The following is a 19,706-nucleotide window of genomic DNA, read 5'->3' on the forward strand; positions in this document are numbered from 1 at the left end:
CAGGTGTTCCAGTCAGAGAATTGTATTTAGCACAGTGGGGGAGTCTTGTGGAGGGACGCGAAATTAGGAGTGCCCGCCCGTATTGTTAAACAAACAATAATTCCAACAGCATTAGTACGTTATTTCTTGAAGTTAGCACATGAGTCACTCCAGGGCCGCACACCCAGGCGCAGAGAGATGCTATAAGCCAACTCGTTTGAGGTATTTTTGGCCAAGAATTCAGGAAAAACCATGACAGATCATAATTGGAGGTGCCCAACCTGTAATACACACACACAAGGGAAGTCCCACCACCCCACAGACTGTGTTGACATATCCTTTACCTTCATATCCATGGGAAAGAGTTCATATAGACATATTAGGAGGTTTTCCTAGGTCCATGGCAGGCTACAGATACGTTTAAGTAATGACCGGTGCCTTCACGAGATATTGTGAATTAGTCCCAGTTCAAAATAAAGACGCAGCCACGGTCGGTAAGGTTTTCAAAAAACATATCTTAGACATAATGCGCCTAAGATTTTAGTCACATAATGGAGGGGAATTTCATAACTCATTATTAGAAGAGTTCTGTAAATTGTATAACATAAGTAAATGTAATATAATGGCACATCACCCAGCCTCGAATGGCCTGGCAGAAAGGTTGAACCGTAAGATCATTATCATTGTTTTTTTTTTCTTGGGTTAGTTTGATACAAAGCAAAAACCTGAGCTTGACGCGTTGTTATGTTGCACGTCCTTCCTCCCGAATTTTGCGGAGTAATATTTTCGAGTATACTGAGTCTCTCCACTTTCCCTTAATATTAAGCAGCAAAAGCAGTTACCCCCTTCACTGACTAACTGTTACCATTTGCGGTTCTGTCCCCGCCAGTTAATGTACTACTTTGAACTGGAGGAGGGGCGTGTCCCTGGGAGAAGACAGTTTTAACACCTCTCTCGAAAATAAAATATCTTTCTGTAACTTTTATTCAATTTTCCAATCTCTTTAGCATAAGATAATAATATTTTCGAATACGTTTAACGCATAAATAATCATTTAAGATAGAATATGTAATTGTTTACGCATGATTTTCCGTCGTAAAAGCCACCTTTTGCAACGTTCCAATAATTCATCGCATAGTCATACCAGCCAGCCAATCAGCGTCGCAATACCATGTTGACGAGGCGAAGCCACGTCGCTTTCGCCAAGTCGAACTCCCGTCATATGGTTCTTGAACACGGGTCAAGATGTTATCGGCTGGGATATCGTCAACAGTCATCTAAATCGTCTCATATAAACCGAAGGAAGAGGATCAGCAAATCATCCACCTCCGGGCCTCCATCTTACTTCGTAGGAAGGCAGGTGAGTTCACCGTGGGGAGATCTCCCATCTTCAGTATTTTAATTTTTGATATTATAGGAACTGCAAGTGTGAATCTTAAAGAGTCTTTCCCATTATCATTTCGCACGTAAAGTTATTCATGATGGTGATGATAGCATGATGGTAACAAAGTCCAAAGACTAGGAATTATGAAGGAAACAGGTACCCTGTATTTACGAGGGAGTTTCTCCCAGTAATGCCAGAGTTTTACAATGTCGACACTTCACCAGGTGACTTTATGTTCCCTAAAAGGTTCGTGAGCAATTTTGAACGTACGTTCACGTTGGAGAACAGCAGAATGAACAGTGGCTTAGCGTTCATGTTGACAGAATTCGTGACTCAGTGGGATGGGGGTAATCCAGTGCTTTGACATGTATGGCTGATAGACGGTGAATTAGCACTACTAACAAGGCGCATTCTGTCTAAAATGAGTGAGCTCCTGTTCCGGGCAGTATGTTAAAGTGAAGTAGAAAAAAAAAAGATATAGGTAAAAGGAATGATATGGCCGGTAAATCAGTTAGAATGAATCCATTTTTAATTTGGTTTGCGTTGCCATTGTAGATGCCATTTCTAATTTGTGTTAGATACTTTGGTTCGGTGCCTTGAACACTCTCTTCCCTCCTGTATTCCCGCCTTAACTAGTAGTAATGGCTGAAGCCTTCCTGTGGAGGTGGTATTAAAACACTGAGAGGTTTATCCTATTATGCTGTCGGTGCCTCGTATCAATTAGAAGACATTCATTTTGGACTGTGGGTAACTTAACGAATTCACTGAGTTAAAGTATTAGGAATTGAAATTTCATTTTCCATGTGTTTAAGATACGATATCGTTTTGAAGAATCTGATCACTGTATTAATGACAACATTTTAAGGTTAGATACCTTATACGTGGGATTCAGGTGTTGGATGCCATCGTGACTTAATTGTACTGTAAGGGAAGCACACAAACTATCTTTGTAGATAGTTACGCTGTTCCAGGTGCAGCGCATGCGTGTTATCGCTGAGGACGCCATAACCATTTTTGTAGCCAGAGATCAGATTTCACTGACATTGTCCGTTAACGATTACCAACTGTGTTGAGATATTCGTCCTATCACATTGCCTGGCGACAGACACCCATTCTTTGCTGGATAGACTTAGTGTTAAGTTACAGCCATGGACGTGGGTTGCCAGTTGCCAACGGTCGCAACACACTGGTTTTGAAGAACACTTGGGTTATACCACAGTGATCCCCTTCAGTGACCTATTGACCTTGGTGTTACTGCCTTGGTATCGTACTCGCTGTGGTAACATTACATGTGCAGAGTCTTACAACATCTTAACTCGTGTTCAAGTAGGTTGTTCTGATAACGTTATCTTAATGATGAGGCTTATCTTTCTACTCAACGTAACGTTATATAAGAATCTACGTTAACTTAAGCAAGGGGAGCAAGATACTGTGTCAATGGCTCGTGAGCTGTTAGTTTGAAGGAAACCAGACTCTTAAAATCTGGGAAGCCAGTATAATATAATTAATAACTTCATATATTATGTAGGGCATTTTGGAGGAGCAAGGTGAAGTGTGATGAGTGTGAGGAACGAGAGTTGTGGCGAGCGGTTTGGTTTTCATTGGAAAGACGTGTGTTGGCGAAAGCCTTTTATAAAGTGGTGTGTGTGTGTGACCAAGTGGCTGCAGTGCATGGGACTGTAGTTGTATTTCCTGGGTGAAGGGTTGACTCTGTTGTTGATTGGGTCGTCAGGTGTTTTTTTTTTTTCACTGTGTATGACGAGACACAAGTTGAGGTGCCTGAGGACTGGCAGCAACATGTGGATAGAGCAAGTGAATGTTCGAATTATCATAAACCGTAATTTTGTTGAGTATACCTGATTGATTATAGGAAGAATGGTGACTGAGAGGGGTGGTAGTATGCACAGAGCATTACAGTCTGTGCAGGATTGAGAGAGCCTGGGAAGTAGGTCAGTTTTGTATGCTGATGAGACAGTACTGGTGGCGGATTCGTGTGAGAAACTGCAGAAGCTGGTGACTGAGTTTGGAAGAGTGTGTGAAAGGAGAAAGGTGAGAGTAACGTGAATAATAGCATGGTTATCAGGTATAGCAGGGTTAAGGGAAAGGCCACTCGAGGTGAGCTTGAATGGGGAAAAAAATGGAGGAAGTAATGCGTTTAGATATCTAACCTGAGAGAGAATACGGGAGAGAATGGAACCCTGGAAGCGGAAGTGAGTCATAGGTGGGGGAGGGGGCGAAGGTTCTGGATGCGCTGAAGAATACGTGGAAAGGAAACGATATCTTGGAGGGAAAAAATGGGATATGCTTAAGGGAATAGTCGTTCTAACAATATTATGTGGTTGAGAGGCATGAGCTACAGACAAGTTGTGCGGAGGAGGGTGGATGTGTAGGAAATTAAATGTTTGAGGACAGTATGTGATGTGAGGTGGTTGGATCGAGTAAGTGATTGAAGGGTAAGAGAGATGTGTGGTAAAAAAGTGTGGTTGAGAGAACAGAAGTGGGTGTGATGAAATGGTTTGGACATATCGAGAGAATGAGTGAGGGAAGATTGACAAAGAGGATGTGTGTCAGAGGTGGAGGGAACGAGGAGAAGTGGGAGACCAAATTAGAGGTGGAAAGATGGAGTGAAAAAGATTCTGAGTGATCGGGGCCTGAACATGCAGGAGGGTGAAAGGCGTGCAAGGAGTAGAGTGAATTGGAACGATGTGGTATACCGGGGTCGACGTGCTGTCACTGGATTGAACCAGGGCATGTGAAGCGTCTGGGGTAAACCATGGAAAGTTGTGTGGGGCCTGGATGTGGAAAGGGAGCTGTGGTTTCGGTGCATTATACACGACAGCTGGAGACTGAGTGTGAACGAATGTGGCCTTTGTTATTTTTTCCTAGCGCTACCTTGCGCACATGCGGGAGGAGGGGGATGTTATTTCATGTGTGGCGGGGTGGCCCATAGCCTAGCGGTAGCATTCCCGCCTGTGGCACAGGGGTTCCGGGTTCGATCCTGGCTGTTGGAGGTTTGTATGATATATATATATATATATGGTGCGGGAGGCAAGTTGTTAGAAGCAGTGAAAAGTTTTTATCGAGGATGTAAGGCATGTGTACGTGTAGGAAGAGAGGAAAGTGATTGGTTCTCAGTGAATGTAGGTTTGCGGCAGGGGTGTGTGATGTCTCCATGGTTGTTTAATTTGTTTATGGATGTGGTTGTTAGGGAGGTGAATGCAAGAGTTTTGGAAAGAGGGGCAAGTATGAAGTCTGTTGTGGATGAGAGAGCTTGGGAAGTGAGTCAGTTGTTGTTCGCTGATGATGCAGCGCTGGTGGCTGATTCATGTGAGAAACTGCAGAAGCTGGTGACTGAGTTTGGTAAAGTGTGTGAAAGAAGAAAGTTAAGAGTAAATGTGAATAAGAGCAAGGTTATTAGGTACAGTAGGGTTGAGGGTCAAGTCAATTGGGAGGTAAGTTTGAATGGAGAAAAACTGGAGGAAGTAAAGTGTTTTAGATATCTGGGAGTGGATCTGGCAGCGGATGGAACCATGGAAGCGGAAGTGGATCATAGGGTGGGGGAGGGGGCGAAAATCCTGGGAGCCTTGAAGAATGTGTGGAAGTCGAGAACATTATCTCGGAAAGCAAAAATTGGTATATTTGAAGGAATAGTGGTTCCAACAATTTTGTATGGTTGCGAGGCGTGGGCTATGGATAGAGTTGTGCGCAGGAGGGTGGATGTGCTGGAAATGAGATGTTTGAGGACAATGTGTGGTGTGAGGTGGTTTGATCGAGTAAGTAACGTAAGGGTAAGAGAGATGTGTGGAAATAAAAAGAGCGTGGTTGAGAGAGCAGAAGAGGGTGTTTTGAAATGGTTTGGGCACATGGAGAGAATGAGTGAGGAAAGATTGACCAAGAGGATATATGTGTCGGAGGTGGAGGGAACGAGGAGAAGTGGGAGACCAAATTGGAGGTGGAAAGATGGAGTGAAAAAGATTTTGTGTGATCGGGGCCTGAACATGCAGGAGGGTGAAAGGAGGGCAAGGAATAGAGTGAATTGGATCGATGTGGTATAACGGGGTTGACGTGCTGTCAGTGGATTGAATCAGGGCATGTGAAGCGTCTGGGGTAAACCATGGAAAGCTGTGTAGGTATGTATATTTGCGTGTGTGGACGTGTATGTATATACATGTGTATGGGGGGGGGGGTTGGGCCATTTCTTTCGTCTGTTTCCTTGCGCTACCTCGCAAACGCGGGAGACAGCGACAAAGAATAAAAAAAAAAAAAAAAAAAATTATATATATATATATATATATATATATATATATATATATATATATATATATATATACAAATATATATATATATGTGTGTGTGTGTGTGTAAGGTGTTATCGAACTCGCCTTGCAATTGGTTACACCGCGAGTTGGAGGTCACCTTTGGCTTTAGACACTAAAGAGTACAATCTCTTCGAGGATCTTGCCCTAAAAGGGTTCCTTAATTTCCCTGCTCCTGCGTGGAGCGCAAACCCCTGAAGTTGCAGCAGCCCTATAAGAAAAAAAACGAGATCTTACGATACGTAATGATAAATGGATTTCAAGTGGTAATGCATTTCGCCAGGGCACATACCACAGTGGGTCGTGACCATACATCGGCATCTTATGGGTTGTTCAATGTGGCTGGAGGTGTGACTTGTCAAAAGAGAGAGAGAGAGAGATGAGGTCACACCTGGTGTGTGACCGAACGCATGGCCTAGGTGAGGCTAGAGCTGACCTTGAAGACCTGGCCGCGTATGGGGGTCACACTCAGGTCAGCGCAGAGGTCCCTGGCCCCGTAGCCGGTGCAGTTACACACGACGTCGAAGTGGCCGGCAAGTTGCTCCAGACTCTCCAAGTGACGCTCAATGACCCGGCCTCCCCGGCTGCTGAATCTGTAATAGAATAGAGACGTACGAGGATTGGTAGATGGGTAGATAGATAGATGGATAGAGAGAGAGAGAGAGCGGCTGTTGAATCTGTAATAGAATAGGGACGTACCAGGATTGGTAGATAGGTAGATAGATAGATAGATAGATAGACAGAGAGCGGCTGCTGAATCTGTAATAGAATAGAGACGTACCAGGATTGGTAGATAGGTAGATAGATAGATAGATGGATAGATAGACAGAGAGCGGCTGCTGAATCTGTAATAGAATAGGGACGTACCAAGATTGCTAGATGGGTAGATAGATAGATAGATAGATAGAGAGCGGCTGCTCAATCTGTAATAGAATAGAGACGTACCAGGGTTGGTAGATGGATAGATAGATAGATAGATAGAGAGCGGCTGCTCAATCTGTAATAGAATAGGGACGTACCAGGATTGGTACATGGGTAGATAGATAGATAGATAGATAGATAGAGAGAGAGAGAGAGAGAGAGAGAGAGAGAGAGAGAGAGAGAGAGAGAGAGAGAGAGAGAGAGAGAACAACAGCGGGCGCTGGTGGCGAGGTGCAGTGTACATGAAAATTGTGCCTTTTGTTGTTGTTGTTCTTGGTGTTGCTCCTACCTGATTTGTTGTTGCTATGGCTATCATCGTTATCATTCTTATCTCTCTCTCTCTCTGCTGGGGGTTTAGACCGATGGGACGGCTCTACAGCTTAGCCATGGAAGGGAAGAAGCAGACCTCAAATTGTCCACTCCATGGTTTGCCAAGGCTGACAATACGTGTGTAGGGCGTACCTAATGGCCTGTAAGAGAGCGTGTGGCCTAGACAGCGGAGGGCGTGTGGCCTAGCCAGTGGAGGGCGTGTGGCATAGCCAGTGGAGGGCGTGTGGCCTAGCCAGCGGAGGGCGTGTGGCCTAGACAGCGGAGGCCGTGTAGCCTAGCCAGTGGAGGGCGTGTGGCCTAGCCAGTGGAGGGCGTGTGGCCTAGCCAGCGGAGGGCGTGTGGCCTAGCCAGTGGAGGGACGCGAGGTTTTAGCGGTCGAGACCTGCCATAACACACTCTACCTGGGAGTGACAGTGCACACTACGAAGAAGAGAAGCAGCAGTAGCGAAAAGAAAACTGTTAAAAGATAAGTGAGATGGGGTGGGAGGGTAGGTTTACAATGAGAATAAATGGGAACAACTCCATGGAGAAAAACCTAGTCTTTATAAATCGTATGTATATATATATATATATATATATATATATATATATATATATATATATATATACTTGGGAAGTGAGTCAGTTGTTGTTCGCTGATGATACATCGCTGGTGGCTGATTTGGATGAGAAACGGCAGAAGCTGGTGACTGAGTTTGGTAAAGTGTGTGAAAGAAGAAAGCTGAGAGTAAATGTGAATAAAAGGAAGGTTATTAGGTACAGTAAGGTTGTGGGACAAGTCAAGTGGGAGGTAAGTTTGAATGGAGAAAAACTGGAGGAAGTGCAGTGTTCTAGATATCTGGGAGTGGATTTGGCAGCGGATGAAACCATGAAAGCGGAAGTGAGTCACAGGGTGGAGGAGGGGATGAAGGTTCTGGGAGCGTTGAAAAATGTATGGAAGGCGAGAACATGATCTCGGAAAGCAAAAATGGGTATGTTTGAAGGAATAGTGGTTCCAATAATGTTATATGGTTGCGAGGCGTGGACTATAGATAGAGTTGTGCGGATGAGGGTGGATGTGCTGAAGAGATGTTTGAGGACAATATGTGGTGTGAGGTGGTTTGATCGAGTAAGTAATGAAAGGGTAAGAGTGATGTGTGGTAATAAAATGAATGTGGTTAAGAGAGCAGAAGAGGGTGTTTTGAAATGATTTGGTCACATGGAGAGAATGAGTGAGGAAAGATTGACAATGAGGATATATGTGTCAGAGGTGGAGGGAACGAGGAGAAGTGGGAGACCAAATTGGAGGTGGAAGGATGGAGTGAAGAAGATTTTGAGCGATCGGGGCCTGAACATGCAGTGAAAGTGAATCCATCCTTCTATCTCCAATTTGATAGCTTCCTTCTTGTTTCCTCCGCTTCTGGCACATATATCTTCTTTATCAACCTCTCCTCACTCCTTCTCTTCATATGTCCAAACCATTTCAACACACCCTCTTCTACTCTCTCAACCACACTCTTTTATTAACACACGCATCTCTTACCCTTTCATTGCTTACTCGATCATACCACCTCACACCACATATTGTCCTCAAACATTTCACTTCCAACACATCCACCCTCCTCCGCACAAGCCTTTCTATAGCCCATGCCTCGCAACCATATAAAATCGTTGGGACTATACACCTTAGAATATATCCATGTTTGCCCCACAGATAACGTCCTTTCTTTCCATATATCTTCGATGTTAGGAAGCCCTTCGCCCCCTCACCAACCCCATGACTCACTTCCTCTTCCATGGTTTCATTCGCTGCCATATCCACTCTCGGGCACCTGGAGCACGTCACTTTCTCCAGATTTTCTCCATTGAAACTGACAGCCCCAACTAACTTGTCCCTCAACCCTGCTGAATGTAATAACCTTTCTTTTATTCACATTTATTCCCAACTTTCTCCTTTCAGACACTCTTCCACACGTCAACCTCTGCAGTTTCTCACTCGAATATGCTACCAGTGCTGTGTCATCAGCAAACAACAGCTGACTCCCTTCTCATCTTCTCCAGGCTATAATCTCACCCCTGTCTCCAAGACTCTTTCATTTCCCTTCCTCACCACCTCGTCCATAAGCAAATTGAATAGCCATGGCGACATCACACACCCCTTCCGCACACCGACCTTCACTTGGAATACTCCTCTCCTCCTGCTCGTACACGTCTTACACCCTTACTGAAAACTTTTCACTGTTTCTAGCAGTTTTCCTCCCTCGTTAAGTGTGGGAACTAACACATTCTTAAGACCTTCCACAAGGCATCTCTATCAACCCTATCATATGCAGATCCATAATTGCCACATACAAATCCTGTTTCTCTAAGTATTTCTCATACAAATTCTTTAAAGCAAACACCTAATCCACTCATCCTTTATCACTTCTGAAACTACATAGTCCCTTCCCCCATCTGATGCTCTGTACGTGCCTTCAACCTCGCAATCACCACTCTCATACAACTGACCAGGTACACTCAACAAACTCATACCTCTGCACTTTGAACAATCACCTCTTTCCTTATACGTGCATTATGCCGGTCCTCACGCACTTCAAAAAACACTAAAAATCCTACCCCTAACCACTCAACAACACAGTCACTACCATTCTTAAGAAACTCGACTACAGTATCATCCACTCTAGCCGCCTTGCCACATTTCATTTTACGTAAGGCTTTCACCACCTCTTTTCTCTTCACCAGACCACTCTCCATGACTATCACTTCGCACACCACCCCGTCCTAAACTTCCTACATCTGCCACCCTTTCATTACATACACTCAACAGTCCTTCAAAATACTCCACCTGTTATCACTTTCCCATTTGCCACCTACACCGATGTTCTCATCTGTTTCCTTGTTTCTTACATTATCAATTTCCTTCCAAAACTTCTTAATCTCCCTAAAGTCTACCAAAGTCTACAATGGTCACTCACCTCAACTCTCATTTGCCTTCTTTTTCATCCCCTGTACCGTCCTCTTGACCTCCTGCCGTTTTCTCTTATACATCTCCCAATCATTCGCACTCCTTCCGTGTGAGAGTCTAGGGGGCTTTGAGAAACTATATCTTGGGATCGATCGAGAAGGGTAGTTCTGGCCCTGCTTGTTGATGCGGAATAACACTGGTCGGTAAGGTAGGTAGAGTACTATGATAAGCTACTCACTGGTCGGTGAGGTAGGTAGAGTACTATGATCAGCTACTCACTGGTCGGTGAGGTAGGTAGAGTACTATGATCAGCTACTCACTGGTCGGTGAGGTAGGTAGAGTACTAAGCTACTCACTGGTCGGTGAGGTAGGTAGAGTACTATGATCAGCTACTCACTGGTCGGTGAGGTAGGTAGAGTACTAAGCTACTCACTGGTCGGTGAGGTAGGTAGAGTACTAAGCTACTCACTGGCCTTGAGGTAGGTAGAGTACTATGATAAGCTACTCACTGGCCTTGAGGTAGGTAGAGTACTATGATCAGCTACTCACTGGTCGGTGAGGTAGGTAGAGTACTATGCTACTCACTGGTCGGTGAGGTAGAGTACTAAGCTACTCACTGGTCGGTGAGGTAGGTAGAGTACTATGATAAGCTACTCACTGGTCGGTGAGGTAGGTAGAGTACTAGGCTACTCACTGGTCGGTGAGGTAGGTAGAGTACTAAGCTACTCACTGGTCGGTGAGGTAGGTAGAGTACTAAGCTACTCACTGGTCGGTGAGGTAGGTAGAGTACTATGATAAGCTACTCACTGGTCGGTGAGGTAGGTAGAGTACTAAGCTACTCACTGGTCGGTGAGGTAGGTAGAGTACTAAGCTACTCACTGGTCGGTGAGGTAGGGAAGGAAGCGGCGGCACTCGGTCATCAGTGTGGTGAAGTAGCAGCCGTACTTGTAGTCGAAAAGCTGAAGTTCTTGGTCGGTGCACATGCGGTACTCGGGCACCAGCGGCTCCAGCAGCGGGTTCTGCCGGGGTCGAGAGGCTTCAGGCAAACGTACGCTCACACACATGAGCCATCACAAGTACGACCTAATCTCTCAGCTTTGTGACTATGATCCCCATAATGTAATTATGATCCCCATAATGTAATTATGATCCCCATAATGTAACTATGGTGCCTATAATGTAATTATGATCCTCATAATGTAACTATGGTGGCCATAATGTAATTATGATCCTCATAATGTAACTTTGGTGGCCATAATGTAATTATGATCCTCATAATGTAACTATGGTGGCCATAATGTAATTATGATCCTCATAATGTAACTTTGGTGGCCATAATGTAATTATGATCCTCATAATGTAACTTTGGTGGCCATAATGTAATTATGATCCTCATAATGTAACTTTGGTGGCCATAATGTAATTATGATCCTCATGATGTTACTTTGGTGCCCATAATGTAATTATGATCCCCATAATGTAACTATGATCCCCATAATGTAACTATGATCCCCATAATGTAATTATGATCCCCATAATGTAACTATGATCCCCATAATGTAATTATGATCCCCATAATGTAACTATGATCCCCATAATGTAACTATGATCCCCATAATGTAACTATGATTCCCATAATGTAATTATGATCCCCATAATGTAACTATGATCCCCATAATATAACTATGGTGCCCATAATGTAACTATGATCCCCATAATATAACTATGGTGCCCATAATGTAACTAAGATCCTCATAATGTAACTATGATCCCCATAATATAACTATGGTGCCCATAATGTAACTAAGATCCCCATAATGTAACTAAGATCCCCATAATGTAACTATGATCCCCATAATGTAACTAAGATCCCCATAATGTAACTATGGTCCCTATAATGTAACTATGATCCCCATAATGTAACTATGGTCCCCATAATGTAACTATGATCCCCATAATGTAACTATGATCCCCATAATGTAACTATGATCCCCATAATGTAACTATGATCCCCATAATGTAACTATGATCCCCATAATGTAACTATGATCCCCATAATGTAACTATAATCCCCATAATGTAACTATGATCCCCATAATGTAACTATGATCCCCATAATGTAACTATAATCCCCATAATGTAACTATGATCCCATAATGTAATTATGATCCCCATAATGTAACTATGGTCCCCATAATGTAACTATGATCCCCATAATGTAACTATGATCCCCATAATGTAACTATAATCCCCATAATGTAACTATGATCCCCATAATGTAACTATAATCCCCATAATGTAACTATGATCCCCATAATGTAACTATGGTCCCCATAATGTAACTATGGTCCCCATAATGTAACTATGATCCCCATAATGTAACTATGATCCCCATAATGTAACTATGATCCCCATAATGTAACTATAATCCCCATAATGTAACTATAATCCCCATAATGTAACTATGATCCCATAATGTAACTATAATCCCCATAATGTAACTATGGTCCCCATAATGTAACTATGATCACCATAATGTAACTATGATCCCCATAATGTAACTATGATCCCATAATGTAATTATGATCCCCATAATGTAACTATGATCCCCATAATGTAACTAAGATCCCCATAATGTAACTATAATCCCCATAATGTAACTAAGATCCCCATAATGTAACTATGGTCCCCATAATGTAACTATGGTCCCCATAATGTAACTATGATCACCATAATGTAACTATGATCACCATAATGTAACTATGATCCCCATAATGTAACTATGGTCCCCATAATGTAACTATGATCACCATAATGTAACTAAGATCCCCATAATGTAACTATGATCCCCATAATGTAACTATGATCCCCATAATGTAACTATGATCCCCATAATGTAACTATGGTCCCCATAATGTAACTATGATCCCATATAATGTATCTATGATCCCCATAATGTAACTATGATCTCATAATAGGGGATTAAATGCCACAACATTCGGCCACAAGTAGCCTTAGAACGTAATCTGGAAGCTCGTCAGTCATTTGTTATTCCTCTTTTGGAATGGAGTCCTGAGGGAGTTGGATCCCCATTGAAGGTCTTTAGCTGTACATATAAACTCACAAGTGGGGGATCTAACTCCATGGAATATGTAAGAAAAAACCTTAAAAAGCACAGTCACATCTGGAAGGGGATCTAACTCCATGGAATATGTAAAAAAAGCCTCAAAAAGCACAGTCACATCTGGGAGGGGATCTAACTCCATGGAATATGTTAAAAAAAACCTTAAAAAACACAGTCACATCTGGGAGGGGATCTAACTCCATGGAATATGTAAAAAAAACCTTAAAAAGCACAGTCACATCTGGGAGGGGATCTAACTCCATGGAATATGTAAAAAAAAACCTTAAAAAGCATAGTCACATCTGGGAGGGGATCTAACTCCATGGAATATGTTAAAAAAACCTTAAAAAGCATAGTCACATCTGGGAAGGGCTCTAACTCCATGGAATATGTTAAAAAAAACCTTAAAAAGCACAGTCCCATCTGGGAGGGGATCTAACTCCATGGAATATGTCAAAAAAGCCTCAAAAGGCACAGTTACATCTGGGAATCGTACCCACATGAACAGTGGGGGTAAAAAAGTGAATGTTTATAACTTTAGGTTCGGTATTGGTGTTGATACTGATCGATCGTGCTTCTCACATAGACCACTGTGCTCTCACTCAAGACCACCATGCTCTCCCCTAGAGCACCATACTCTCCCCTAGAGCACCATACTCTCTCCCAGGGCACCATACTCTCCACTACACTACCATGCTCTCTCCTAGAGCGCCAGACTCTCCCCTAGAGCACCATGCTCTCCCCTAGAGCACCAGACTCTCCCCTAGAGCACCATACTCTCCCCTAGAGCACCATACTCTCCCCCAGATCACCATACTCTCCTCTAGAGCTCCATACTCTCCCCTAGAGCACTATACTCTCCACTGCACCACCATACTCTCCCCTACCAGCCACCCATACTCTTCCTAGCACCATACCCTCCCCCAGAGCACCATACCCTCCCCCAGAGCACCATACTCTCCCCCAGAGCACCATACTCTCCCCTAGCACCATACTCTCCCCTAGAGCACCATACTCTCCCCTAGAGCACCATACTCTTCCCTAGAGCACCATACTCTCCCCCAGCAGCACTCCCCTAGACACCATACTCTCCCCTAAGCACCACCTCCCTACTCCAACCTCCAGAGCACCATACCCCACTACATCACATACTCTCCCCAGAGCACCACCCTACTCTCCCCTAACACCATACTCCCCTACACCATACTCTACACCCCCGGGCACCACCATACTCTTCCTCTTGTTTCCCTCCATACTCTCCCCACCATACGCCCACTACACCACCATACTCACCCCCCGGGCACCACCTTACTCTCCCTCAGGCACCACCATATCTCACCCCCGGGGCACCACCATACTCTCACCCAGACCACCATACTCACCCTCAGGGGCACCACCATACTCACCCCAGGGGCACCACCATACTCACCCCCCCCGCGGCACCACCATACTCTCCCCCCGGGGCACTACCATACTCACCCCCAGGGGCACCACCATACTCACCCCCCGGGGCACCACCATACTCTCCCCCCGGGCCACCACCATACTCTCCCCCCGGGGCACCACCATACTCACCCCCAGGGGCACCACCATACTCACCCCCCCGGGGCACCACCATACTCACCCACAGGGGCACCACCATACTCTCCCCCCGGGGCACTACCATACTCTCCCCCCGGGGCACTACCATACTCTCCCCCCGGGGCACCACCATACTCACCCCCAGGGGCACCACCATACTCACCCCCCGGTGCACCACCATACTCTCCCCCCGGGGCACCACCATTCTCACCCCCGGGGCACCACCATACTCTCCACTACACCACCATACTCACCCCCGGGGCACCACCATACTCACCCCCCGGGGCACCACCATACTCTCCCCCAGGGGCACCACCATACTCTCCCCCAGGGGCACCACCATTCTCTCCCCCAGGGGCACCACCATACTCACCCCAGGGGCACCACCATACTCACCCAGGGGCACCACCATACTCTCCCCCAGAGCACCATACTCTCCACTACACAACCATACTCTCCCCCCGGGGCACCACCATACTCACTCCCCGGGGCACCACCATACTCACCCCCCGGGGCACCACCATACTCACCCCCCGGGGCACCACCATGCTCACCCCCCGGGGCACCACCATGCTCACCCCCCGGGGCACCACCATACTCTCCACTACACCACCATACTCACCCCGGGGCACCACCATACTCACCCCCCGGGGCACCACCATACTCTCCCCCAGGGGCACAACCATACTCTCCCCCAGGGGCACCACCATTCTCTCCCCCAGGGGCACCACCATACTCACCCCCCGGGGCACCACCATACTCACCCAGGGGCACCACCATACTCTCCCCCAGAGCACCATACTCCACTACACAACCATACTCTCCCCCCGGGGCACCACCATACTCACCCCCCGGGGCACCACCATACTCTCCCCCAGGGGCACCACCATATTCTCCCCCAGAGCACCATACTCTCCACTACACCACCATACTCTCCCCCAGGGGCACCACCATACTCTACCCCCCGGGGCACCACCATACTCTCCCCCAGAGCACCATACTCTCCACTACACAACCATACTCTCCCTCGGGGCACCACCATACTCTCCCCCCGGGGCACCACCATACTCACCCCACGGGCACCACCATACTCTCCCCCAGGGGCACCACCATACTCTCCCCCATGGGCACCACCATACTCTCCCCCAGAGCACCATACTCTCCACTACACCACCATACTCTCCCCCCGGGGCACCACCATACTCACCCCCAGGGGCACCACCATACTCTCCCCCCCGGGGCACCACCATACTCACCCCCCGGGGCACCACCATACTCACCCCACGGGGCACCACCATACTCTCCCCCAGAGCACCATACTCTCCACTACACCACCATACTCTCCCCCCGGGGCACCACCATACTCTCCCCCCGGGGCACCACCATACTCACCCCCCGGGGCACCACCATACTCACCCCACGGGCACCACCATACTCTCCCCCCGGGGCACCACCATACTCTCCCCCCGGGGCACCACCATACTCACCCCACGGGGCTCCACCATACTCACCCCCCGGGGCACCACCATACTCTCCCCCAGAGCACCATACTCTCCACTACACCACCATACTCTCCCCCGGGGCACCACCATACTCTTCCCCAGGGGCACCACCATACTCACCCCCAGGGGCACCACCATACTCTACCCCCCGGGGCACCACCATACTCACCCCCAGGGGCACCACCATACACTCCCCCGGGGCACCACCATACTCTCCCCCCGGGGCACCACCATACTCTCCCCCCGGGGCACCACCATACTCTCCCCAGGGGCACCACCATACTCTCCCCCAGAGCACCATACTCTCCACTACACCACCATACTCTCCCCCAGGGGCACCACCATACTCTACCCCCCGGGGCACCACCATACTCTCCCCCAGGGGCACCACCATACTCTACCCCCCGGGGCACCACCATACTCTCCCCCAGAGCACCATACTCTCCACTACACAACCATACTCTCCCTCGGGGCACCACCATACTCACCCCCCGGGGCACCACCATACTCACCCCACGGGCACCACCATACTCTCCCCCAGGGGCACCACCATACTCTCCCCCAGGGGCACCACCATACTCTCCCCCAGAGCACCATACTCTCCACTACACCACCATACTCTCCCCCCGGGGCACCACCATACTCACCCCCAGGGGCACCACCATACTCACCCCCAGGGGCACCACCATACTCACCCCCCGCGGCACCACCATACTCAACCAGGGGCACCACCATACTCTCACCCAGAGCACCATACTCTCCACTACACCACCATACTCTCCCCCAGGGGCACCACCATACTCTCCCCCCGGGGCACCACCATACTCACCCAGGGGCACCACCATACTCTCCCCCAGAGCACCATACTCTCCACTACACCACCATACTCTCCCCCCGGGGCACCACCATACTCTCCCCCAGGGGCACCACCATACTCTCCCTCCGGGGCACCACCATACTCTCCCCAAGGGGCACCACTATACTCTCCCCTAGAGCACCATACTCACTACACTACCATACTCTCCCCCAGGGGCACCACCATACTCTACCCCCCGGGGCACCACCATACTCTCCCCCAGAGCACCATACTCCTCCACTACACAACCATACTCTCCCTCGGGCACCACCATACTCACCCCCCGGGGCACCACCATACTCACCCCACGGGCACCACCATACTCTCCCCAGGGGCACCACCATACTCTCCCCCAGGGGCACCACCATACTCTCCCCCAGAGCACCATACTCTCCACTACACCACCATACTCTCCCCCCGGGGCACCACCATACTCACCCCCGGGGCACCACCATACTCACCCCCCGGGGCACTACCATACTCTCCCCCAGGGGCACCACCATACTCACCCCCCGGGGCACCACCATACTCTCCCCCAGAGCACCATACTCTCCACTACACCACCATACTCTCCCCCAGGGGCACCACCATACTCTCCCCCCGGGGCACCACCATACTCTCCCCCGGGGCGCCACCATACTCTCCCCCAGGGGCACCACCATACTCTCCCCCCGGGGCACCACCATACTCTCCACTACACCACCATACTCACCCCCCGGGGCACCACCATACTCTCCCCCAGGGGCACCACCATACTCACCCCCAGGGGCACCACCATACTCTCCCCCCGGGGCACCACCATACTCTCCACTACACCACCATACTCACCCCCCGGGGCGCCACCATACTCTCCCCCAGGGGCACCACCATACTCATCCCCCGGGGCACCACCATACTCTCCCCCGGGGCGCCACCATACTCTCCCCCAGGGGCACCACCATACTCTCCCCCAGAGCACCATACTCTCCACTACACAACCATACTCTCCCCCAGGGGCACCACCATACTCTACCCCCCGGGGCACTACCGTACTCACCCGCGTGATGCTGGGGTTCTTGGAGGAGAGGATGAACCCGGAGATGGGCTTGACCCCGGCCGTGGAGGCCTCCTCAGAGGTGGAGATGTCGTGGAAGTAGCCGTACGAGTCCCTCAGCCACTGCCTGCCGTACACATGTGGGAGGTGAACGCCCCCACACACCATCATCAGATTGTTGCTAAGACGTGTGTGTGTGTGTGTCTGTGTGTGTGTGTGTGTGTGTGTGTGTGTCTGTGTGTGTGTGTGTACACCTGGTAACCCATTATCTGTATGAGTTATGCCACGGTGTTATCTATCCAGCCTAATTATACCCCATACCTAAAACAGCTAAACTTGATGAAATCTGGCTAAGACGTGTGTGTGTGTGTGTGTGTGTGTGTGTGTGTGTGTGTGTGTGTGTGTGTGTGTGTACACCTGGTAACCCATTATCTGTATGAGTTATGCCACAGGCTTATCTGTCCCTCATGATGGACCAAGAGCCTAATTATACCCCATACCTAAAACAGTCAAACTTGATGAACTCTCTCGCCCTCCATCTCCCTAAAGAGTTGCCAATGGACACTTGAGATAGGATGATGCTCATCAGATCACTACACACGACCAGAGAACATAATGTCACTGAATGGTTTCACACACACAGCAAAAATGTTCACAACTGCATCACTACTTTCCTATAATAGTTCTTGGGGACAGAAGGCATCATTACACCACTTTGCTTGATCTAAAAGCTGACTGTGTTATGGCCAATAGGCAAGTTATGTGATACGAGTTAGCAGAAATGGGTATAGGTGGCCGGCTCTTGAAGTGGATACTGGACTTTGAGGGAAAGTCAGCTGTGTTGTTTCAAGGCTACAAAAGTGAAGTTAAAAGGCATGTTACTTGGTGCTCCTTATTGTACAATACCACAACATAGTGGAAAACTCACGACCTTATCCCCCCCTTTTCTCTCCATTGTGCTAATCAATGCATTACTGAGATCGGTTCTACAGAGCCACAGAAATATCACCTATTAGTTATTATTAGTTATTATTATTAGTTATTATTGTACAATACCACAACAGAGTGGGGGAAAACTCACGACCTTATCCCCCCCTTTTCTCTCCATTGTGCAAATCAATGCATTACTGAGATCGGTTCCACAGAGCCACAGAAATATCACATATCAGTTATGCTGATGATACACTTGTACAATACCACAACATAGTGGAAAACTCACGACCTGCTGATTCTCTGGATCAGAAGGCGACCGTTCCCTTACCCACCTGGTGACCTGGGCTGACGACCCCTGGAACTGGAGACCTGGCCTGAAGATCCCGGCCGCGCCATCACTGGTGGTGTCCTTCTTGAATTTGTCGGCGATGAGGGTGACGGAGGCCGTGTCCGGCAGCGCCTCCTGCAGTAGCGTGGCTGTGGTCAGACCTACCACGCCCGCCCCCACCACGCACACGGACGCCATGAGCACTGCAAACAGATGATAAGAGAGTCAGTGGCCTGAGCATGGCGGACCGATACTGAAGGAGGTGCGATTCCTTTTGGATATACAAAGGCCTGGCCTTTGGCGGTACCCTCATGCCTAAGAATTGTACCAACGTGTTCGAGTACAATGGCTTCTAGCCATTGAATCCTGCAACTGAAAATGGTGTGTTATGGTTCACGACAGCGAAGACACGGCAAAGACTTGAAATGCTTTTTGCTTTTTCTTTTCGCATCTGTTTATATTCAGTTTCTCCGTT

At 48.1% G+C, this 19,706-nt stretch overlaps 1 protein-coding gene across 7 annotated transcripts in view; it reads right to left on the reverse strand.

Annotated features, from left to right (window-relative positions):
* Daao1 (D-amino acid oxidase 1) overlaps positions 1 to 19,706 on the reverse strand; it is a 77,905-nt gene that overhangs the window by 15,568 nt on the left and 42,631 nt on the right. For all 7 annotated transcript variants that reach the window (XM_071663236.1, XM_071663232.1, XM_071663231.1 and 4 more), the window contains exons 2-5: positions 19,236 to 19,434; positions 17,974 to 18,097; positions 10,754 to 10,893; positions 6,116 to 6,272 (exon numbers count right to left, since the gene is read on the reverse strand). In XM_071663236.1, the coding sequence (XP_071519337.1) occupies positions 6,116 to 6,272; positions 10,754 to 10,893; positions 17,974 to 18,097; positions 19,236 to 19,429 (615 nt within the window). In that variant the 5' untranslated portion in view covers positions 19,430 to 19,434. The remainder of the gene's footprint in view (positions 1 to 6,115; positions 6,273 to 10,753; positions 10,894 to 17,973; positions 18,098 to 19,235; positions 19,435 to 19,706) is intronic.

Source organism: Panulirus ornatus, chromosome 7 (assembly GCF_036320965.1).
Source record: "Panulirus ornatus isolate Po-2019 chromosome 7, ASM3632096v1, whole genome shotgun sequence".
NCBI lineage: Eukaryota > Metazoa > Arthropoda > Malacostraca > Decapoda > Palinuridae > Panulirus > Panulirus ornatus.